Below are 24,597 nucleotides of genomic sequence, written 5' to 3' on the forward strand. Positions count from 1 at the left end.
GTTTACTGGGATAAAAAGCACTGCAACCCTCAGCTTTATCGACCGCTTTCAATGAGTCATCCTTGTGGTCAAGGGCTTATGATCTTCATGGAGTTATAAAAAGGGTTAGGGTTAGTTATTTTGTGTTCATGATGATATTACAACTAAAGTTTTATCCACATGATGTGTCAGCTAGCTGGTGAAAATATCCTGCCCTTGACCCTGTGACATACTATGATGACATCCTGATTGAGACGCTGACTTTTTATACGCTACCTCATCACGTTTTATTGTTGCTCTTAAATGTTTTAACTGATAGAGTTCAGCGGGTCTTTGTAAATGGTCTCTTGTCCCAAGCTATCATTTCAAACACTGGTTCCCCTCAAGGCTGTGTCCTCTCACCATCATTTCATCATGTACACAAACAGCTGCAGGTCGTCCCAACAGGCAAGTTTCCTAGTCAGATTTTCAGACACACTGCCATGCTACCCTCTCTGCTCCAAGGTCCACAATCTAATCACGGCAGTGCTCTCACATCATTTATTCAATGGTGTGATCATATCTACTTGCACCTTAATGGAACAAAAACAAAGGAGCTAATAATAGACTTCCATAAAAACAGTGGAGAGCCCAAAGCTAGTTTCATCCATGAGGAGGAAGTCCAAATGATGGACCTCTATAAATACCTAGGTACAGTGTTTGACAATCAGCTTAAATTTGACGCAAATGCTGAGTCAATCACGAACAGAGGACAACAAATAATTCATTTGCTTCTTCTTTTCATTTCCTCAAAGTGATGTTATATGATTGTCTCCCATTTCTTGACACAGGTCTTTATGTGCGTGTTGAACTCTGCAAGGTCTTTCTGGCTACAGGGGTTGGATGAGAGGGCAGATGAGACAATGTTGCTCCATGGTGTGATCTGCTTCTCCACATTCACAGATGGTTGGTCCAGTCTTGTAGTCCCCAGTTACTCAGGGCAACCCTACATCGTCCTGTTCTCGTTCTCAGGCGGTTCAAAGCTGGAGTCTGGTTTCTGTCTCATTTGCTGAGGATGCTGAAGTCTTTTTGTGTTTTAAAATGTATTTTAAGTAACTTTAATCATTCTTTTATAGAAAGTATTTTAACCTTTGTATTTGCATGCTGGTTCAAAGGGCTGTCAGTGGAAATTAAAAACAGTCTCTCAACAGCATTACAGTATAAAGGTCTGCTCCAAGGTTATTGGAGTCCTTTAAAGACCTGAGCTCAATATGGAAGAAGCAGAGCCAAATGATATTTGACCCAAAAGCAATAGGTGACCACAGGCCAGCGCTCATTCATGATGCAGCTATTAATCAGGTAGCTATATAAATACCTAGGCGTCCATATGGACAATACGCTTACATGGCAGGTGCACATTGACAAGCTCTGTTCTCAACTGCAGCAAAGAATGTATTTTCTGAGAAGACTCAGGCTGTACGGTGTGAACAACAAGATTATGTTTTTATTTTACCAGGCGATTAGATACAGCATACAGGTATAGTATGGCAATACCTCGGCACTGGCTGAGTCTAAACTTACACGCCTGGCTCAAACCTCCATGAAAATCATAGGGAGGGAGGAGCAGAACTATCTTAAGTTTCTATATGAGAAATCACTGCTCAGAGAAGCACAAAGGATTTTTAACGACCCGACACACATCTTCAACCCAGAATTTGATGTGCTTCCCTCAGGTCGAAGGCTCAGAGTTCCAATAAGTAGACTGAATAGATAGATATAGATAGATAGATAGATAGATAGATAGATAGATAGATAGATAGATAGATAGATAGATAGATAGATAGATAGATAGATAGATAGATAGATAGATAGATAGATAGATAGATAGATAGATAGATAGATAGATAGATAGATAGATAGATAGATAGATAGATAGATAGATAGATGAACTAATTTATCCCTTCTGCCATTAAGGCATTAAACAGTAGCACTTTATTTCAGAACTGTAGGTTTTATTAATTTGACCGATTTTATTATGTGTATTTCTATACGCAAACACTAGTTTATTTATGAACCATTGGTTTTATTCTACTGGTTTAGTTTTTCTTCGTATTGAACCACTGTGCACGTAGCACTTTAACTTAAGAGCTGCTGGTTTGATCGGTTTTACAGATCAACGCAAATGACCTGGAGTCAGCTGCAGCTAACCGACCACTGTACAGCAGGACATGTGGATCCAGGAGGACATCTTAACATAGCAGAAGGAAGCTATGTAAATGTCTATTGGGATAAATAAAGTTTTTGAATACAATAGATGTCCTGATTACACGAATGGTACAGAACAGTAATTCCTGCAACTGCAACAACGTGGGAATGTGGAGCTTGATCCTCAGTATCATATAGAAACTAATGAACAATCCTCAGCTCGGTCTCCCTTGGGCCCTAATTAGCAGCTTCAGGAATGTACCCATAGTAACCCCTGTAATGTTTTAACAGTGACTATTCAGGTCAGTCTGTACTGTTCTCTTGTTTTGTTAACTCACTGCTGAATTGGATATTTCCCTCGAGAAGCTACAGCATCTGATTTTACACCAGAACCCTGAAAACAATCAGATTAAAACCAAACAATTCTCCTTCTGCTCCCCATACTTTACTACAACAAACATTGGTTTTCCACAGTCTGCCTCAGAGAATATGCCTTTGATTTTGGTAAAATAGATTTAAATTATCAAAAATGGACGTGAATCAAGCAACAAAATATTTCCTCCTTCCCATGAGTCAACCCCCCTCAAAAAAAAAACAAAAAAACATGTGCTCTCTTCTTCTTCAGTGACATACTGTTCTTTCAATAGAGAAGCTTTGAACATTTGCACTCCACTCCAAGTGTAAGACTCTGACTTGTATCTGGACTAAGAAGCATGCAAGTCTAAAGCAGTCTAAGGCAGATTGATGCTGCTTTGGTTTATGGTAGATCTGTCCTACCTTCAGTGCAGTCCCTTGACAAAAGCCAGGAGATACAAGTGGGTGATGCTGCAATCCCTATTGTTTTTGTTTTTGTTGTCATTATGCTCTATTTTTCTCTGCTAAAAATGTTCCTGCAGTGAAAACCACTAGAGAAAAACACAAGAGAAAATCAGCAGCTTGGTTGCAAATTGCACTAACTTCCCAGACACAAAACATGATACTGATGAGCTGATAGGTGAGTCTATAAATTTGAGGTTTATTTTTATCATCTGCATCTTCACTCTAATGACTCTTACTGTTTTAAATGCATAAAAATCAGTGCATGTGATGCATGCCGCACATTGAAATATGTGCACCGAGATGAAAATCTGCTGCAGCCATGCTCACACCGTGCATCCAGTGTGTCACTGGCCTTAGGTCAGGTGTGTGTGTGTGTGTGTGTGTGTGTGTGTGTGTGTGTGTGTGTGTGTGTGTGTGTGACCCATCATTCAGTCCTTCCTGGGGGTAATTTCATTAACAGGAAGTGACAAAGTATACTCTTTAATTACTTCCCCAGGAGAAATCTTACAAGAAGTGTGACTAAAACTCCTCATGGACAAAGAAAAGATATGACACAATCACATTATCACCAGATAATGATAACTGACTGACTGAGTGACTGTAGTTCCTCCATTGTTCAGCTGAGCTCCCCCCCTTGGCTGTTGCTCATTTAAAATGATTTGCCACAAATAGATTGTAACAGGTTGGGCAACAGTCACTGTGCTGCCAAGTCATTAATCTGTTGTTGGATTCCGAGAAGATTCTATGAAGAACGGGTATAAATCAGGAACATGACTGGACAGCTGCTTGGTTTGGGTACTGCAGAGAAGAGGAGGAGTACTTCCAATACACTGAGCCTTGCCCCCATTACAGCAAATGAGCTGCTTTCATCGCATGTATTATTGTTAGAAAAATAGGTAGAGGAATAACTAAACATAAGAGACACCAAGCAGATAGCAGGAGAGAGAAAATAAGACATCAGCAACTGAAATTGAACTAAAAACCCTGTTGCGACATGAAAAAAGATCTTTTAAATAAAAACAGTTTGCATTAAAATGTAATGTGATAACTTTGAAAAGGCAAGCAGGAGAGATTCAAAATGAGGCTGCCTTCTACAATACTTCTACTATCACACAGTGAGGATCAGATTTTTCTGGTCTTTTACCTCCTACAGCTGAGGTAAATAAAGAACGGAATCATTCTCAGAGGAAACAGTACAATTGTTGAAAACAGGCTGTGAGCTCTGTGGGAGACAAAATTGCATTTAAGAATTGTCCACTGTAGACCAGGCTGAGACTTGAATTGATGCCATTTTAATTTTCAGATTGTTAGAAAAATTGCCTTTTCATTTTCATTTTTACCTCAAATGGCATGCAATGAAATGGAAATAGATGTTCTGCATTTGCATTTAAATGCTGTCTGTCATAGAGCTGGGTTAAGACTTCAAAAAATGGAAACGTCCAACAGCCATTATATTATTGTCACAATTTGCCCATTCAAGTATGTGAAAATGGAAATGCAAATTTGATTATTGCATTTCCAGTTCGACTCAAATAACACATAACTTCAGCTCAGATCATGGTTATCGACCACTGTGATAGTGATGAATAAAATCTCAATGATAATACTGTGTGGCATCTCCATCAAGATATGGTGTGAAACTGATCATTGTTCATTTGAATTTTAGTCCAAGGGGATAAAAACAGCTTTTTCCCATTTAGCAGGTGGTGGGATGATCTTGTTTCATGTTAGTTTGGCAGTATTCTGATCAGGTGTTTACAGTATACAGTAGCTATATTTACAATTAATATATTGTGTTTGCTCCCACATGGTGAAGGGAAGATTCGTTGAGCTGTGCAGATCAAACTATAAGGACTTTATAAGAAAAAAGACCACGATTCATTGTATAACATTTGGACAACGCAATAATTGTTATTTGTTGTTATGTATTCATGATCATGTTATGTATTCATTTTCACAAAATGTCTCGTCATTCAGACCCTGCCACTTCCACCTGCCCTGCATGAACAGCAGCCTCCTGCCTTATTTTCATCTGATCCTAGAGGCTCACACCACATCACATCACATCACAGCACATCACAGCATAAACCATTTCAAGCTTCAGGTTTCTACTCACCCTCACTGTTGATGCACTGCACTTGAGGGATCTGGGTTCCTGGTCCACACTCCTTCTCATTATCAGGGATACACTCCTCCAGTTTCATCACCAGCCAGTCGTAGCAGCTGGGGTCTTCACACGGTATCGCTTCCACAAGGTGGGGGCAGTTCCCTGTCCAGCTCATTGGCTCATTGAGAATCTTCCTCTTCCTCAGTTTGAAGCCTGTGAGAGAACAAATGAAGAAACTCAACATACGTAATATCCACACTAATCAAAACAGCACTCCCTCTGTGATCTGCTGAGCAAACATTAACTTGACTTCGGGCTAACACTTGCCTTTGGTGATAATTGTGATACTGCATTGAACATTTAATTTTCATGTAATGACTTAAAGGTATAATGTGTAGGAATTACCCCCATCTAGCGGTGCGGTTGCATATCAGAACGTATTCTTGATGTTGCATTCACGTGAAATCGGGCAGACGTCAGACAGACAACAGACGCTGCATGTAACAGGATAAACAAGCGTCTATGTAAACAAGTGGTCCGCCAGCACGAGGCAAAACAATACAGGCGTGACAATATGTTGTCATGGTGATGTCGTATTGTTTACCTGACCCACGTTTTACCGTCTTTCTCTCGTCGAGTAAAATGACATCCGGTTGGTTTGCCGACGGCCGTCTGCCTGACTGCACCTGAATGCAACATCAGTGCCTCCGTCCTTCCTCACACTACACAGTGGTGACAGTTTTAACAGGCGCTACCTGGAAAACTTTCTCCCCGAGCCGACAGGTCCGGTGCGTTTCCGTGGTTACCTATGGTCACGCTGCCACTGAACGTAAAAAATGGCGATGCAACATGGCAGCCTCGGTTCGGTGCGTCGCCCACTTATGTATTTGTAACGACTTGTAACAACTCATTCTAAGGTACGAGAAAGCTTTCATTTGTATGCGGGTGTGATTCGACTTCAGTGAAATATGTATTTATGAAAGCAATATTTGATTTTTGCTAATAAAAAGCCAAATAAGTTACACACTGGGCTGCTTTAATTCTTCTGCCATTATGTTAGCTTCCATCCAGGCAAGTGACAATGCATATTAGGAATCCATTAATTCAGTCAGGATTTGTTGTCTCGAGTCATTTCTTCTGCTCAGAGGTATTACATGGGATTCAATGACCTGAGAAGCTGTGTGTGTGTGTGTGTGTGTGTGTGTGGTGAGAGTAAAGTGGACTTAGCCTCTTTACAGGTCAATAAAGAGAAACCCAATATTTCAACAGAGAGCAAGCACATGTCGACAGAGGTGGGGAAACTCCCTTTTAAAAGGACTGGGGAAGGAGGGAGGGGGGAAGACATGGAGGACAGACAGAGAGAGAGAGAGAGAGAGAGAGAGAGGGAGGAAGAGACTAAAACAGCTGATCATGCATGATGATGCATGTGGAGCCATTGATAGAGGCTTTAACTTAAACCAGGGAATGTTTGGATGAAAAGTTAAAGTTTTTGTGCAGAGAATTCAATTTTATTAGACATCTTTCACCATCTTTCACACCGCTGTACAAAGGAAAGCCCTGTCAATAATCAGAGATGAGACTCACCCCCTACACAGTGAATTTGAACTACTCCCCTCAGGGCACTGTTATAGAGTACCTCTGGCAAAGAAAAAGATCTACAAGGGCTCCTTTATCCCCAATGCCATTTCTATAATCAACAAGACACAGTAAAGGGGATCTTGAAGTGCAGATGTTACCTGTATGTATGTATTTTTATTATGTGATCATTGATGATTTGTTTTGTCTCATGTAAGTCTTGCTGGCCTGGCAAGCGTCTGTGTTTTTCTGTACTGGAAGTGAGACCAAAGCTGAATTTCCTGCCTTGGTGGGACAATAAAGTTTTTCTAATTCTAATTTCTAATCTGCAGGGTGTACGATGATGAATGGTAGGAGTGCAGGTTAAAGTGGTCCTTCGGATTACGCTACATACACAACAATGTCAATGTGACTGTTGCAGGAGAAATGATGCCACACATGTCCAGGAACATATACACCAGCTCTAAGCTGCTGTCACAGCTCTATGATCAGAGCCAAAGTATTCTTATTTGATTTCATTGGTTATTTCAGTTGATGTTTCAGCCCTAACTGGTGTTAACAGCTAACACTGTACACCAGAGTATTACAAAGAGCAGTATTATGTGCTTTCCTCGGATCATACAGCACAAACTAATTATCAGCTCTGTAATCACAGACAACTGATTCATGCTCAGTGTCAGATAGATAAGAAGATTTAAAGCCAGGATCTGTATAATCTCTCTGGGTGATGACTACCATGGGACACAAACTCCAGGACGTGTGTGTGTGCTCATGTCGGCTTTGTCAAAATGTACAGTAGAAGACGGCAAGAGGAGAGGCAGCTTAGTGGGCAAATGGGCGTGAATCCATCATGAAGAAACATGAGAGAACTTTATATGTCTTTATCCAAATGGAGAAGATAACAGAACACAGTAATAAATCAGAACAACTTGTTGAATATATGACTCTCCAGGCCTGATGTTATGTTTCACAAATGAATGATTTGATAGCTCACTCCCAAGGTGTAGTTTTTTTGTTTATTTGTGTCACTTTAATTGTCTTTTTCCTTGATCTCTTATTTTTGTGTATTTCTGAAAATGAATGTCAGAACCATACTGACATTCAAGATTTTCTTCTTCAACATTAAGGTTCAATATTTTTATTGTCAATTCAACCACATGTACCAGATGAATTGAAAAAGCTATTTCTCACTGTCCCACGGTGACAGAATAAAATACAATACACAAGACAGGACATTACCTAATGCTGCAGTAAAAACAGCTGTTTCAAGTGGAACATAAAAATTAAAATACAATATGTGAAAGGATAGCAGCCTATGTTGGGTGGTGAATAAAGTGCAAATAGAGCATGGTATTTTTGTGCAAAACAATCAAACTAAAGGTCGGGGTTCAGAGTTCAGTTGTGGAATGGGAGGGTGGGGGGAGGCAATGTCTGCGTATGCTGTGCACAAAAAAATATATCCTTTCCCAGGCCATGTCTTTCATGTGAGTCTCTTCATTAATGCTGAGTCAACAGTAGTCACGGCTGGTCGACAGTGAACACCACTGTTCTGGGATATCACAATGTTTTTGCTCCCTCCAATTTTAACCCTTCACCTAGTGTTCTCACAAAGCCAGGATTTAGATTTGACAGCAACACTTGTCTGTTTCCCCCCTCAGGCTTCACTTGAGTCCAGTCTGTTGGTATTTTTTTTTCCAGTTAGAAGTGAGTTTTTCATCTCCATGTACACCAGGTGGAAGCTTTTGGGTTTCTGATGGTCTCTCCATATTTTTTAAAAGTCTTAACCCTGATTAAAACATTTTTGTTTGTTACTATTGTTTATTTCTGTATCTAAGTGAAGTTGCTTACACAATAGGGGAAATTGTATAGCTGATTTCGTGTTGACGTAAATTCTCATTTTGGTATGGAATGATATGTGTTTGTACTTAGTTTCATAACGCTGAGATACATCTAGAACTCCATTCACTGCATCATGACACAGTGATGGGATATTCTCAGAGATGTTATTATCATACCTTTCTTGGCTGCCTGGTCTTGACAGTTTTCGAAGGTGCAGGGTCCCCAGGCGCTCCATGAAGACACTTGACAGTCTACGGGACAGCTGATATGACAGAGCTGTGTGGTGTTGGGGGGGCTGCCCAGGCACAGGTCACTGTCCACTGGTCGTAATGCTACGGAAAGACAGACAAGTTCAGTAAATGACATGTTTCACAGTTGTAATTTCAGATTTGCAGTGTCTGATGTTCTCACACTGTCATTCCCAACCCTCATATTTTCTGCTTTCCACCTCATGAATCATTTCTGACACTCCACACTGTGCTGTGTCAGGGGTCTGGGGTTTATAATGTCACTGGCTCAGAGGACAGTGATTAATCATGACAGCACTCTTCCACTCCATCCTTATCTTATATGGACTCATGCTGTCTATATGTATATATACAGTATGTGTTTGGGTATGATTCCACTGACCATGCATACCAAACCAAATATTTTGCAAATTCTGTTTAAAACGGAATTCTGTCCTTATGGATGTTAAGGAAAAGTTAAGTAGTTCTTAAGTTCATAAGATGTGTTTCATATCATAAAAAAGCTGAACAATTTAAGGAATTTAGTGTGTAATTTCCAATCTATTTAAGTACTTATAAATCAAGTCATGCGACTAGCTTTGAGTTTCACAATCAGTCAACATAAGTGAATTCCTTTGTCATACTTGTCTTTCAATTACTGAGCTGCTTGTGTAAGTCACTGAATTCCACCATGATCTTATTAATTGTCTTGTTGTCTAAAACCAAACTTTGATTTGAATCACGTTACCATCTTCCAGAAAATGTTAGCTAGGCTTTAATTAAATGTTAGCTGTAACACAGTGTTACAACTAACCCTGCCTGTTACGTGCAACGATAATGAAACATCCTACAGGACTATTCAGACTCTGCTGACAGCTACATTGTTGTTTACTCTTTGACTCTTGTTCATTTTGAACAAAATGGCTTCAATAAATTCTGAAAACAGTAGTAACCTATAGGATAATGATAGAATTGATATAGATAGAATTTTATGAAATGATTTGCATCAAATAGAGGACTAACCCTACCCATGGGGTTAGTTGTAACATTTCACTTCTCGGTCCAACTGTATGAGAACGCTAAGTGCTAGAAAAAGGCAGTGGCTGTTCAGTGGTAGCAGAGAGGTGTATTTTGGTTGTATAGGATTATGATTAATCTAACTCGTATTTTTTTTCAGTTATTCAGTCAATTATTCAGCCCAAACCAAAATGTGTTAGGCTGTGCCCCCTTCTCACCTACTGGAACCATGGGACTACATGGAAAGAGCAGATTGAGTTTTTGGATATTGAGTTATGGGTGCATGGGAAATACTGACAAAGGTTCTAATGAGCTAAAACATAACAACAGATAATTATAAAAATGTGCCAATGTGTGAGTAGTTTCTGAATAAACAATTGTCAGGCTGGAGTCCATGTGTCAGCCTACCAACGGAGCACAGCCTCTGTTTTCCTTTCACTCTGGCTGCCCAGTTGCTACTCTCCTGAATTCTAACAAAGGCTAATTAATGGACATGTCCACACCGACTGACCTGGTTCAGGTAATCGTGGCAGATGGCCTGGTATTCCTTGTACTGCAACATGGCAGCTACCGCCACTGACGATTCAAGGGATCCCAGTGGCACATCTGTTCTACAGTATGCATGTCACTCTTTGTTCTCAAAATGGTGATACAGCCTCACCACCTGCTAACAGCACCAGTTTTACACAACTTTAAATCTTTGTGTCTTCAAAAGAAAACAAAGGAATGACACTGAGACAACTGCAAAGGAGAACAAAAGCTACTCATGATGACCAAAAGCTACACCCCGTTTGAAAATGTAGCATCTTCGACTAATAAACAGTGATATTATGCACAAGAATTTCCCATATCTGCCAAATATGGGATGGTAGTAGCTGGCATTATATGAGAATGAACTGTTTTGAGACTGAGAGATAGTAGCCTATTTATATCCTTGAAAGCAACTCCAAAAAATCCTTATTGTGTTAAAATGCAGAAGAGGCACTCTGTGTGTGAGACCCAACACTGTTAGCAAAATTGACATTGTGGAATCTTGACAATGAAATAGGAAATCATGTGGCTGGTTGTTGTGAGCATCTGATCTGAATAATTTCTAGCAGATGATGCCAGTTGAGTCGCCACAGCCAGCTGGACTGAGAGCCTCAGTGCTGGATAAATATGCAGACATGCACCTCCAGCTTTTCATGTGCTCACAGCAATTTACATGAAAGCTCATATTTTATCTGCTATTACTTGCTATGTGTGGCTCACACATACACACACACACACACACAGTCATATTTATCTTCATATAGCTCAGTTTCAGTGGAGGAATACTGCTGGCATTCTCCTTTCTGTTTGGTTCACGGCTGATTCAGCTGGGGGAGGATATGCAGAGGTGGAGTGTGTGTGAACAGAGCATGAGTTACTCAAGTGCCCTTCTACCACAACAACATTTGTGTTGGAAAACAGATGTTTTCCTGCCAAATCTGACAAGGAAACAGTGTGAGCCTAACGTCAATAGTTCTTGCAGAATGTACCTTTCTGAAAAAAGAGACAGGTTTTGACTTTTAACTTTTGTTTGCATGCTAAGTTCTCTAGATTTGAACACTTTGTTAAGGGTTTTATAAGATGTCACTAATGCTGCATTCACATGGATGGCAAACCAGAAGTCATTTTAGTGGAATGCAATATCTTTAGAAATCTGAATGTTATATATAACATAAAAAAAATACATTTATATTTTATTCAATTTGTTGTAAACAATACAACATTGGCATAGCAACATATTGTCATGTGTGTATTGTTTTGCTTGTCTGTGTTCCCCGTTCCTTCTCTTGGCTGTAGTTCCCCCTGTCGTCTACCATCTGCCTGATTCCATGTGAATGCAGCAGAATTCATTCACTGTTTCTTTTTAAATGCATGATAAGCCATCAGTAAGCATCATTTGTGGGTTGCTCAAACTTCTTGCTATTGTCACTTCTAATCATTTGAAAAATCTGAATAAGTTTATAAGTGATCTTTACAGTATTAACTGCTGCATAAATAAGACACGATTTGCTGATTACAACTCAGTAACCCAATTAAGTTAATGGTAAATGTAAATTATAGTGATCTCTCATCTCAAAGCCTTTTTATGTATAAAATGAAGGCAGGATGGAAATCCCTATGTGTTGTGTTTAGTGTCATGCCTACAGTAGGTGCCTCTTCAGCAGAGTGCTTATACATGTGGATGATGATGAGTGGATGAAATACAGAAATACAAAACAACAGCTGAAACAAGACTAGAAAGACATTTTGGGGAAGATACCTTCTTTGCTCCTCAGACTGCCCATGTTGCTTGGTTTGTCAGTGCTGCTCTGGACACAGTAGACCTCCCGACTCTGAATCCCACCTCCACACAGGCTCGTCTGGTTTCCACGCCGACGATCCTGTTGGCTCAGCAGCACGTCTGCCTTGCACTCTGTCCACTCTGTGGTCTTCCAGCTGTAACTGAGAAGCAACGAGAGTTTGCCTGATATGGTGTATTGTCAGTCGCTTAGTGTTTTCTTAAAAGAAGAAATCACATTGAAAGAACAGAATAAAAGTTTGCTTGTTTTTCAGGATTTATTCTTGAGCCCGTAGGACAGCCACTTTGTCTTGTTCTTACTGAAATAACCAACATTTCCTACGTTTCCAAGTTCTGTATCGTTTTTGGTTTGTTTCTGTCCACACTTTGATATAAGATTAGCAGATTCTGTTCCTTAAAAACCTTTGGGTGTTGTTTAGCTCAGTTGGTAGAGCAGGCACCCAATATACAGAGGCATCACAGCTGGCCCAGTATTGAATCCCGACTCAGGCGGCCCTTTGCTGCATGTCATTTCCCCTCTCTCTGCTTCCCATTTCCTGTCTGTCTCAACTATACTATCCATAAAAGGCAAAAAGCCCCAAAATATACTAAATATAAATATTTTCATTCAATCATTTGACATGAATGAAAACAATAACTATATTTTTTCAATGATATATTATAAGTATATTCTTAGAAAAGATTACACATCTATCATCATCATTACAATATTTTTGAACACTGTTAGTTTTTGCCGCTTTGTAGCTACTGAAGCATCAGTTATTGCAGTTAGTCAGTTATTTTTTATATTATTTGTCTCAGATATTTACAGTATACTGTCCCATGAGTGCCCTCTAACACTCAGTTTTATCATCTGAAAAGAGGTTATTCATCGTAATGAGTATGCATGGGTGTGGCTGCTGAATTGGCAGCAGTGTGCCTAAGCAATGATGCTTTGTGGTTTTTCACCTTGAGGATTGAAATGTAAACCCTGCCTCCATCTAAGCTGATAATGGAATTCATTTGAGGTCACCAATAAAAGGCTCTGCTGCGGGACAACGAGGCCCCAGGGAGAGCCCCCCATCTCTCTGCTTTTTGTCTCAGTGCCATAAACAGATCTACTACCTCTCTTCTAGCTGTCTGTCAAACAGAAGCAGAAATTAATGAAGTCATGGTCATTCATTTACTAAACCATATGGATTAAACATTACTTGAAAGTAGAACCTCCAGATCCTAAATCAGAAAACCATATTTATTTTTGTTTTTACTGATATTCTTTCTATGAAGGCCTTTGCCATTTCCCATAAGCCCAAGACTGTGGCTGAATAACTGTCACCAGCCTGACAGGGCAGCCCCTCCCCCACACTGACACCTATTGTTTTCTGGATGAGCCCACATCCCAGTGGTGACATACATAATAGCTCCAGAAAAGCTGATGTTTTTGTGGTTTCCCCCAGCTTCAGAATTTTGACTGTTGTCTGTATGGTCTGTCCATTGGGTCAGCCATTAAATGACCCAGATGACCCCATACAACTGGGCAGTGTCAACCTGTCAATCCTCCTAGACTGAGGAAAAGTGCATGTTTAATCTGTTCAAACATGTTCCAATTCAAAGTGGTGCTCCAAGTGGAGAGCACTAGTGTTTGGTATTTTTGTTTTATTGGAAACAAAGATTTGACTGTTTATTTCTTGCTATAGCCACCTGCAGTAAGGTCAATGCCAGGCAATGCTTAATCAACATTATCTATGCTTCTAATGTTCAGTCAGTTATACTGCAGCCTCCATCCACCTAACCTTATGGACTACATTGTTGTATCAAGCATATTATCCTTATGTTAATGTACTCTTTGATACTCATTTCAATAATTCTAATTATGCAAACTCAATCACAAGGATGAAATAAATAAGGTGTATATAAATGAAGGTATATATCATTCTACTTAATCAGTGTTAACCATATGATTACCTCTCTTGGCTTGCTGTGGAGAAGAAGTTACCATTTAATACACTTACTCTGGTTAGGTCAGCTATTTCCAGTAACAGTCCTATTTTTCTTTGATGAAACAACTTGTGTACTGTAACACTGTGCATACCTATAATACAAGAGGGTCTAGCAATGGTTAACTCATACTACCTCGTCTGAGAACTATCGATGTTCTATTTATACTGTAGATCCTTATCTCTTTAGGAATGACCTACCTCCAGATTCATGGCAAATTGTTTTTTTGAAAAAGAAACTCAAATTTTGCTTGAAAGTATAATTTCTAAATGGAATTGTTTTAGCATTATTCTGTTCAGTAAATTGTTTTGTGTTTGGTGTATTAATTTCAGGCTATTAGATTTTATATAGCGATGTGTGTGTGTGGCTTTGTATTTTTTTGTGTGGGCCCCAGGAGGACTACCTAACTGCTGTGGCTTCAGCTAATTGGGATCTTTAATAAATAACAGATCTTCTTGTTTGTACTTACAGGATGCAGGGTGGCACTCCGTCTCCCTGTGGACTGCACGGCTCCTTCTCCTCAAGTTCTGGGCAATCTCTTCCACCATCGATGGGGAACTGGCTAACCTTCCTGGTGCGGGTGCGTTCGCCCTTGGAACCGTCGGGGCTGGCGCACTCCTTGGAGCAAGCTGACCATTCAGACCATTCAGTGACGTCACAGTCTTTGGTCATGACGCAGGCCTGGAAAGTCACTGGTAATGTCTCCTGGTAGCACATGCTGATGAAGACCAAAACAAACACACCGTAAAACAAGATGAAACTGGCTACACAATTATTATCATCACAACTGTAATTTTGTTTGAATAAAACCTTGCAACACAGACCCAACTGGGGTGTGGGACCAGGAGGTATGATAAGAGGAAGGCATGAGTGGTCAAGTCAATAACAGGAAAAGTCTCCTCCTTGTGATTTGGGAGAGTGCAGTAAAAACCTATGATGGCATATGTTTAAAGGGACAGTTCAACATTTTGGCAAACTGGCCCATTGCCATAATCGCTATAGTCATAGCAGTAGGTTTGTTACCTTTAATTGTCGGTGCAAGCTATTTTTAGAACGGCGGCGCGCAGCCACGAGCTGCTCAGAGCTACGCTACGGAGACTCATGGGATTTCTTGGTTTCCCTCATCAACTCATCAAAAACACAATCCAAAAAAAAAGTTGTTGGATTGTGTATTTGATGAGTTTCAATTTCAATTTGCCAAAAGGTTGAACTATCCTTTAACTAATTACATGTATGAGGACTGAACCAAAATCTAATTAATTGCTTATATGTGGACAATTTGCATCATGAAAAAAAAACATGTTGTAACAATGACCTCAAAGAGAGAGTCATACAGCAGTTTATCCACCTTTTTCCAAACGTTTCCATGGTTTCAGCAGTCGTGGTAAATGCATGGATTTTTTTTTTTTTCAATGAAAATCTGTAAAACACATGGATCATCACACCAGCTTTTAACAATGGATATCACACAAATTGACATCTGTGTTAAAAGCCAGCGTTAATAGATCCATGCGTTTACCGCAACTATGACAACGACTGAAACCATGGAAACGTAAACGTACAATTCCACCGGAATAGCAAAACCGGCTTCCAGTTTTGACCATAGATGACGTTGGGAAACTTGTGGATAGACAGGGGAAGAAGAAGACAGAGTAGGTCACTGAGGACCGACCCAGCAGCAGTGAGGGGGTCACACGGAGCCAGAGTCAGCCTGTGTAATAAACCTGGTTTCAAAGTTGCTCATTACAAATGCAAACAGTTTGTTATCCACATTGTCAGCAGCGGATCGGCCACACCACGGCTCTGTTTGATGGTGGAAAGGCTGTGGAGTTGAAACACACTTGTTCTTCTCTGTGTGTGACTGACCATTTGGGATAATGACACACTGGCTCTCTGTTCTGTTCCACTCCCCCATTTGTCTCAACAATGGCCTTTTCCCTCAGTTTACTCTTTCTGAAGCTCTGTGAACAAACAAACCCATGTCTGTGTCTTTCTCTTTTTTGTTTTAATGTTTATCAGAATAATACAAAGCCATTCAGGTTATCTCTCTCTCTCTCTCTCTCTCTCTCTCTCTCTCTCTCTCTCTCTCTGTGACTAGACATGATAAGAGCATTGTGGAGCTTTGCAGATACAAAATGAGCACACAAGGTTTGACATTGATGTGATTTCAGAACAATTTTCCCTCCAACCATTTACCTCTATCTCCTCCTGTGGAAGACGACACCCCACTATGTGTGATCATGAACAAAACCAACATGATCCTGATCCTGATAAAGAAATTGTTTCATCTCAGAAACAGGAAAGCCATCCTACTTTTGTACTGTATTCTATTCTATTCATCTAAGAAAGTCTGTTCCAAATAGGGCTGCAGCTATCGAATATTTTAGTAATCGAGTACTCTACTGAAAATTACATCGATTAATCGAGTAATCGGATAAAACGTATTTTTGCTAGGTTAAAGAGCAATTATGAACACACAAGAGAAAATAACATATTTCACTTAATAATGAATGACCAATTGGTTTCCTTTTGTAGAATCAACTGTTTTTATTTCTTAAATTCAAAAGCAAGTATTTTCTGGTCTTTAAACATTACCAAAGAGGCAACTGCTAACATAAATAAGAATAAATAAAACACAAATAAAAATTAAATTACTTTCAAGATATCAAAAATGTTTTCTGCAGAGATGCTGCAACATGGAAGACGTGCTGTTGTGGTATGCAAGGGCTGTGTCACAACGAATACACGTGGTCACAGTGTTCTCCTTTCTGTTCAGTCGGAAATGCTCCCACACTTTCGACATTTTCTGTCTTTTTATCGCCTTTTTCTCCCAGTCAAACACCCGTACGTCCGCTTCCTCCTCCTCCTCCTTTCTCCCCCCCCAGCCCCCACATGCCGTGGGGGCCCCGCCCCCGCCCGTTAAGCCGGGTACAGTCTATGGTTTCTACCGAATCAACGGTCTTTTTTTTTTTTTTTTTTTTACACCGCAACATATTATTATATGGTTCACGTCATGATAACTTCTGTATTTTGGCCATTCAAGCTTCCACAGTCCATAGTCCTTTCCTTTGTTTGATATTTCAAGAGACTTGGTTAAGTAGCCTAACCATAGCTCCTAGGCAGGATTGTTCTGCTGTGTTGTCGCCACCGTCAACCCCCCCCCCCCCCCCCCCCGTCATCGCGCCCATCGCCTTGCCGCCGCCCCCCCCCCCCCCCATCTCCGCGGTCCCCGCACGGTTACGTTCATCGGCGCACGTTGTGCCACATTGAAAGTAGTCCGTGCGGCCGCTTGAACTACAATTAAATTAACGATTCCTCGAGGCAGAAAAAAATCCTCGGACCATTTTTTGTAATCGAGGTACTCGAATTACTCGAGGAATCGTTTCAGCCCTAGTTCCAAATATGATATATTCCAAATCCTCCAGAACTACACTGCACTTGGTTTGGTAATTTTCTTGAAATCGCATTTCCCATGAAAAAAGGAACATGAATGCTGAGACATGAATTAGAGCTACAGATGCTAAAGCAGCTGCTGAAGATTAAAGGCAGGAATATCAACTGAAGGCTGAAAGTGGACTGACTTGTTGAAGCTAAATGTAGTCAAACACTACAAAAATATGTATGTGCAAAACAGTAGAATGTGTAACTGGAAAGCTGAATGACCTAGCTGAAAAAGACAAACGGTGAGTCTGAGGGATTGTGTGTGTATAAATAGTCCAATCTAACCTGAGAGCAGTCTGAAGGACACAATGTCTGACCACCTTTGTCTATGTCTGTAATTCTTTCTGTCAGTGTGCTGGTGTGTTTGAGAAAAGAGAGAGAAAAAAAAAAGAGAAATCAATTTCCATCCATTTGAAACAGTGAACTATTTGACTCTTAATAAAACCATGGCAGGATTAAAGGAGGTTGTTGCAGGAGTGTGGCCAGGACACATCTGCAATCACACTGTACACAAGGAATGTGGACCAGATCACCTCCAAATGTGGTCTGAGTGATCCGATCTCACCTGTGCCTTGCGTGCATTCACATCAATACTTAGTGCTGACCTCATGATTGGATCAGTTGAGAGGAATGTTAATACTAAGTGGTGACAGCAGGTAACTAAAGGGAACAGCATTAGCAACTGCTTTGGTGACTTCCTCATTCACTAAAACAGGATGAGAGGGTCGAGGAGGATTTGATCAAAATATGAAAGGTTCTGATTATCTCCATCACCACATCGCACTGCAGCGTTTTACAGAAAGTAACAGAGGCAGAGACAGACTCTGAGCAGGGGAGGGGGGAGGCCAAGGTTGATGACACACGAGAGAAAACAAGATGATTGTCCTCTTTCAGTGACAAAATTGGTTATGAAAGCAGTCATCTATCTGGCTCAGTGTCTAAGGCTCTAACTTTTGACCTGTTCTTCCCTGAGACCTACATAGCCTCTCCTGTTCTGTTGAACTGTCATCCCCTCCTTATCCATCATTGTTACAATTTTTTTATATTTTTCATATTTTTTTTCATTAAAAGTGTTTGAATGTTTGTTCAATGTCAACATTTAACTGACCGTAATATAATATAAGAGATTCAATAATATGTGTGCCTGATCTACAGAATACAATATTGGGTTATTGGTGAAACCCTTTTTTTAGAGCCCCCTTGTGAGTTGTAGATGAAACCCTTGAAATATGAAAGGATTCTATGTGGAACTCCCTGTGTGAGTTCTAAATGAAACCATTAAAATATGAAAGGGTTCTCCGTAGAACTCGGTGTGGGTTCTGGATGGAACCCCCAGTAAGGGTTCTGGGTGAAACCAATGGTGTGTCCCAAATCACGCACTTCTGCACTTACACTTAATATTTTGAGTGCATAAGTGCGTTCACACTGAGCAGTGTGCGAAAATGTAGTGCGCTATGCGCACTCAATTGGCGCACTCAAATGGCCAGAAAATTGAGTATGGATCGATGGACATTTTCCACACTTAACGGCCGCCATCTTAGTGACGTAGCGGAAGCACGTCACTACTTTTCAAACAGCAGCGGTTGCTTTGAGCAGCAACGGAGCTGACACCGGCGTAAATGTCTTTAAAAAGCACTCGTAACAGCACAACAACAACACTAACACAATAAAACACAACTTAATACCTCTTTTGGATCAGCAAAAAGCGCTGTCAAGTGTCAGCGATAGGGCTCCAACGGCCGGTTGCTATGGTTGCGATCAGAATTTTAAAAAATAGAAGAAGAAGCTGTCGAGTCATTCCCGGTAAGTGCGCAGCAGCAGTGTTTGATTTGAGACGGTACTAGCCTGTCGAAATTAGTGCACTGCACAAGGCAGTGCACTGCCTTACAGTGTACTGTAAAGCAGTGCACTGAGAGAAGTATGCGATTTGAGACACACCACAGTACACCATAGGGTTTTTTGTAGAACCTCTCATTGGGGGTTCTGGGTGTAACCTTTCACAGATGGTTCTAGGTATAACCCTTTATGTTGGGTTCTAGGTAGTATCCTCCAAAAGGGTTCCAGATGGAACCTTTATAAAAGGTTCTACCAGGAGCCAAAAAGGGTTCTCCTATGAGGACAAGCCGAAGAAACTTATATGTGACCCGATCCATCAAAATGAGTCACAGTGACCCAAATTTCAAAGTTGAGATTTTGGTATCAATGGAAAGATTAGAAAATAAGCTTTAAAATGATACCCTAGTCAAAGTCATACATTTGATGGTTTTCGAGATGTGGCCATTTGAATTACGATCTCCTACTCTCTTATTCCGTTCTAAAACCTGAGAAAATAGCAGTTAAAGTTTTTGCCAGTGACTCTGCATCTGTTCCTGTACCACGTGATTACACACAACCTATACGGCCCCTTGTTGTCATAGAGGTAGCATTCAATGACCCTCGGAAAGCAGAGAATCTCACAATTCAGATGCTTTTTACAGCTCGTTTCTATCATAAACGGTTCAGAAGTTGTCATGTTTTGTTGACATTTTGTAAAACATGTGCAAGCGTGTACGTTCGGGTTAGCATCGATGCTACGTTCGGTTTAGCATCGATGCTACGCTCTGTTAGCATCGATTCTACGTTCGGTTAGCTTCGATGCTACTCGGTTTAGCATCTGTTTCTGTACCCGTCCCTGCTCGCCATAGATGCAACATTCAATGACCGTCGGAAAGCGGAGAATCCCGCGATTCAGATGCAGTTTACAGCTCGTCTCTATCATGAACGGTTCAGAAGATATTTCATGTTTTGCACCGAAGCAGCACTCATTTTCAGAGGGTTTAAGGTGCAGGTCAACTTTAATCATCATTTACGTGCCTTTTCTCAATTATCTGGACTGTGAAACTTTGGGAGATTGTTTTTGAATGTCATTGCTTTGAAATTAGGGTAAAAAATCTTTTTTGATTTTCTATGGGTTTTCCATGTTATCAGCTGATTATCTAAAAATAGAACGTTGCGACTTCGGACTCATTTTGATGGAACGGGTCACATATGGTTCTACTTAGCACTTTTATTTCTAAGAGTGTAAAAAACCTGACACAGAAGCTATTTTCTACTCTGTACTAAAAGTTGTGATGAGGTGTAAAACAACAATGTTGATACCCTTGAAATGTTTGAAATTTGAAATTCTTTTTGGACATCATGGGAAGTGCATCCATCCATCTGGCTTGTCCTCAGAGCATTTCTCAAAAGCCAGCAACTGTGATAGCAGTATGGGGCTCCATTAGTGCATTAACACTGAACCGTTACAATTATTTTTTGGATTTTTTGCTCAGATCAGATTTTTTGTTTGGCTGTTCACATCACCATCTAAAATGTGGCCTGTATCAGATTCCAGTGTGAACGGTTCTGAACTGACCCGCATGTGCAAAAGAACAATAACAACGACACCAGGCACAGCAGCTGTTGTACAGTAAACATAGAGAGAATGAGTATTTTCACTTTCATTTTTGAAATGTCTGTGAAGTGGAAGATGGAGAATGTCTAAGCAGCTGCTGAGGAGGAAAAGAGTGAAGACAAGGAGCCAAAATCTGTATTTTACTTTCAGTTAGGCTACCATTACTTTAGTTTGTACCTATATAGGAATAAACCTCCTAAAATGTCTCAACCCACTGGGCAGCGTTCGGTTTATTAAGAAACAACATCGACAAGTTATTAAAACCCAAAGTTTAACAGCACGTGTCCTTTTGTATTTATAATCTCCTCCTTCAGCCTCACGTTCTCACTACAGCTGCTCCTCAAATTATCCAACGTTTTATCAAGCCGTTTTTTTATTGCTCTGTGTGTGTATGTGGTCCTGCTGCTGCTTCTTAAAACAAAACCTAGAGTAAACATTGTAAAGTGACACTGAACACTGTTCACATTGGGGTCGCATTGGAAAAAATCGGATCTGAATCTGATTCAGGGCCATGTCAGAATCAATGTGACTTGTGCTGTTCAGACTGTCAAAAGAAAATCGGATATGGGTCACATTTGAGCGAAAAAATGGGATTCAGGTCACTTGTAACTGCAGAGTGAACGTAGCCTATAGTGCTTGTGGGTTGTCCATGTTAGTTCGCCTCATTTTTGTGGACACAGCATCTCACCAGCAGCATGATGAAACATCTTCAGTTTCTCTAGCCCAAAGCCTTAACATTTTACATAAAAATATTACAGTGAACCTTGTAGTAACAGATCATCATAAATGAAGCCTGGTTATGACACATGAGGATCTGGTTTCAGTCATTCTTACCTGAGAGCTTCAACATCCCCACTCTTGTGGACACAGGCAACTTCTCTGGTCTGGTATCCGACCTGCAGGTCCCAGAACTTCCCTCCTGGCCGGTTCTGACGGTTCCTGATCCTCTTCTTCTTCATGAGTTCTTTTGTCCGAGGATCCTTTGACTTGCCTCTTTCCCTTAACTTCTCTCTAACTTTCTCTCTGATTTTCTCTCTTTTCTCCTTGTTTTTAGCCTTTTTCTGTCGTTTGGGCCTGTCTGGTTTCCTGTTTACACCACCCAGTTTCCTGTTGTGTCTGGATGGTTTGTCACCATCTCTGGGTGGTTTATTACTGTCCTTGGAAAATCTATCTCCTTCTCTGTGCTGGTTGTCACCCTCTCTGATCTGTTTGTCCCCTCCTTTCGATTGTTTCTCGTCCTCCCCGGACTGTCTGACACCCTCCTTGGACTGCTTGTCAGTCCCTGTGGGTGATTTGGCCATCTCTCTGGCCGGTTTGTCACCCTCTTTAGAGAGTTTTTCACTTTCCCGGGTTGGTCTGATAGCTTGTCTGGCTTCCCTCGATAGTGGGACTGAGCAGGGCCCCCATGGTCCCACTCTAAGGCTATAGAGGCTCTCCTCTCCCTCACACTGCCCTGGCTGGCATGTCTGAAACTCAGTCAGGTTTGGGCAGGCCGCTCCACCAAACAGTGGTGGAGCCAAAATGAAGCGGATCCGGTTCTGTAAACCCCACCCACAGGTTCTCGAACAGGACGTCCATGGGCTGAATTCAGATACCACACAGTCCCGGGGGCAGGGAATAAGACAGGCCTGTTCTAGCCGCGGTTTGGGTTCGAAGTATTCACAGATTGCGTCCTCCGCAGGCTCGCCGTTCACTTTCTGCACACATCCCACCTCGCGGGTCTGAATGCCCTCCTCTCCCCGGGTGCACACGGCGGGCCGCTGCACCCCGGCGCTGCGCATCGACACCGGCACACACTGGTTCCAGGCACCCAGCTGCCAGTCGTACAGATCCTTGTGCCAGTCGCACACTCTGAAGCAGCTCTGCTGGTTGTCCGGTCGTTCCGCCTGGTCACAGTTGGTGTGCAGAGTGGTCCAGCCTTCGGAGTGGGCGCACCACACCGCTCTGCTCTGGCTTCCTCCAGGACCGCACTCGCTGCCCATACATCGACCCCACGGACCTGGAAAGAGGAAAATGGCAGCGGTGAGAGAAAGGTCTAAATGAGACCGACAAGAATGAGAATCACTGTGTCTACCATTGGTCCAAACAGGCTGAACAAAGGTTTGCAATTTGAGGTTGCCACTGAAGTCACAGTTTTTACATAATACATCAGCAGTGGGAATGGGTTTGTGTCACAGGGACAAGTTTATGACACAGTAAAACCGACCCTACAGTAACAACATAAATGTCATAATATTAAAGCAGAAGTAAGCGATCCGGTCGTTTTGGCTAACTTCTTGTCAGCCGATGGAGTTAGCAGTCCCCGCCCTCGTCCCTACGTCACCACATGCACGTGCATCCCTTGGCTGCACACACAGAGAGGACCGCCCCTTTATGCCGTTCTCTCTCCTCATTGGATAAAGGTTGTAGGATGCAAGGAAAGTTTTCTCCTCGGCTTACAGCAGAGCAGAGTGACTGACAGACCCATGTTTCAGACCAAACACTCTATGTAAGTGATTGCCGTCGGAAGATATAACTATTTAAGACTTATTAGCACAAACATTCCGCTTACTTCTGCTTTAACCAGAGCATTTTAGAATTTTGTGATTTTTTTTTGTTTGTTCTATTTTGTTTAAATAGATGTTCCTGCCAAGTTGAAAAAGTCTTGATGCTATAAATAAACTGATGTGGTACTTTTATGCATTAAAAACCTATAAACGGGCGAGTGGCCACCCGGAAGGTTAAATCTGAATAAAAGATTATGTTCAATTTTGCCATTGGGTGGTCGACCTTTATCACATACTATATAACATGCCAGTTAGGACAATGCAGAATGGTGATAAAGCAAGCTGTTTCATGGCAAAGGATCAATATTTTTCACCGTTCCACAAAAACTCACAGTTGTCACTGTGGAGCTTCATCAGTTTTTTTTTTGTTGTTTTTTTGTCAAAGGATAAGGTTAATCAGGTCAACCATCAAGTATCAGTGTAAAATGTGTCATGTCCTGTTTCCATAAGCAGTCACTATAAGGGAGATACAAACACACCAACACATTTAAATAACAATAAATGAATGAAAATGAACACAGGCAGTGTATTCATTCATTCAAATCCATTATTCAGTTTCCGCAAAATACAGCATACATAAAGCATTTTGAAGAAAAAGCTAAGATAAAGGTAATACAAATTAAGATCATAATCCACAGGGTATCTTGTTCCATGTTGTTGTTTGTATATCAGGAAAAAGTGTTGCAAAAGGACAAAACACTGATAACAACTGCAATTATAAAAGAAACAAAAAGAGCAATGAAATGTGAAGCAAAACTATGGGGTGTTTTCTGTAGAGAGAAGCTGGGCAATCAGTAGCATTATATGATCACACAAATCCTCCAATCAGTAACAATGGGGTTCTGCAGCTGGGAATACAACAGGCTCTGACTCCAGAACGTCTCTGTTTACATCACCTCATCTGCAGCAATCAGACTCAAGGACTCAAATAGCTGTTGAGCCAAAAAGGTCAAAGGTCAAACAGTAGGTGGCACAGTAAGGTATAAATACTGAGATGTTGTTATATTTTACTGGACCAGTGGAAGCTTTTCTCCAGGGACCTACTGTGTAACTTTTTCCCCAAAATTCCATGTTCATATTCCACAGCTGTCAAGGTATTAGAGTCAAAACCAAAGTACCATCCA

General features: G+C 41.0%; 1 protein-coding gene across 1 annotated transcript in view; it reads right to left on the reverse strand.

The window, feature by feature from the left end:
• The window catches only part of thsd7aa (thrombospondin, type I, domain containing 7Aa), a 118,751-nt gene that overhangs the window by 56,175 nt on the left and 37,979 nt on the right, over nt 1–24,597 (reverse strand). The window contains exons 2-6 of the mRNA XM_085792287.1: nt 21,762–22,926; nt 14,523–14,771; nt 12,038–12,219; nt 8,680–8,835; nt 5,099–5,302 (exon numbers count right to left, since the gene is read on the reverse strand). Coding sequence (XP_085648413.1) covers nt 5,099–5,302; nt 8,680–8,835; nt 12,038–12,219; nt 14,523–14,771; nt 21,762–22,926 — 1,956 coding nt within the window. The remainder of the gene's footprint in view (nt 1–5,098; nt 5,303–8,679; nt 8,836–12,037; nt 12,220–14,522; nt 14,772–21,761; nt 22,927–24,597) is intronic.

Source organism: Trachurus japonicus, chromosome 11 (assembly GCF_045865225.1).
Source record: "Trachurus japonicus isolate A0001 chromosome 11, Traja_1.0".
NCBI lineage: Eukaryota > Metazoa > Chordata > Actinopteri > Carangiformes > Carangidae > Trachurus > Trachurus japonicus.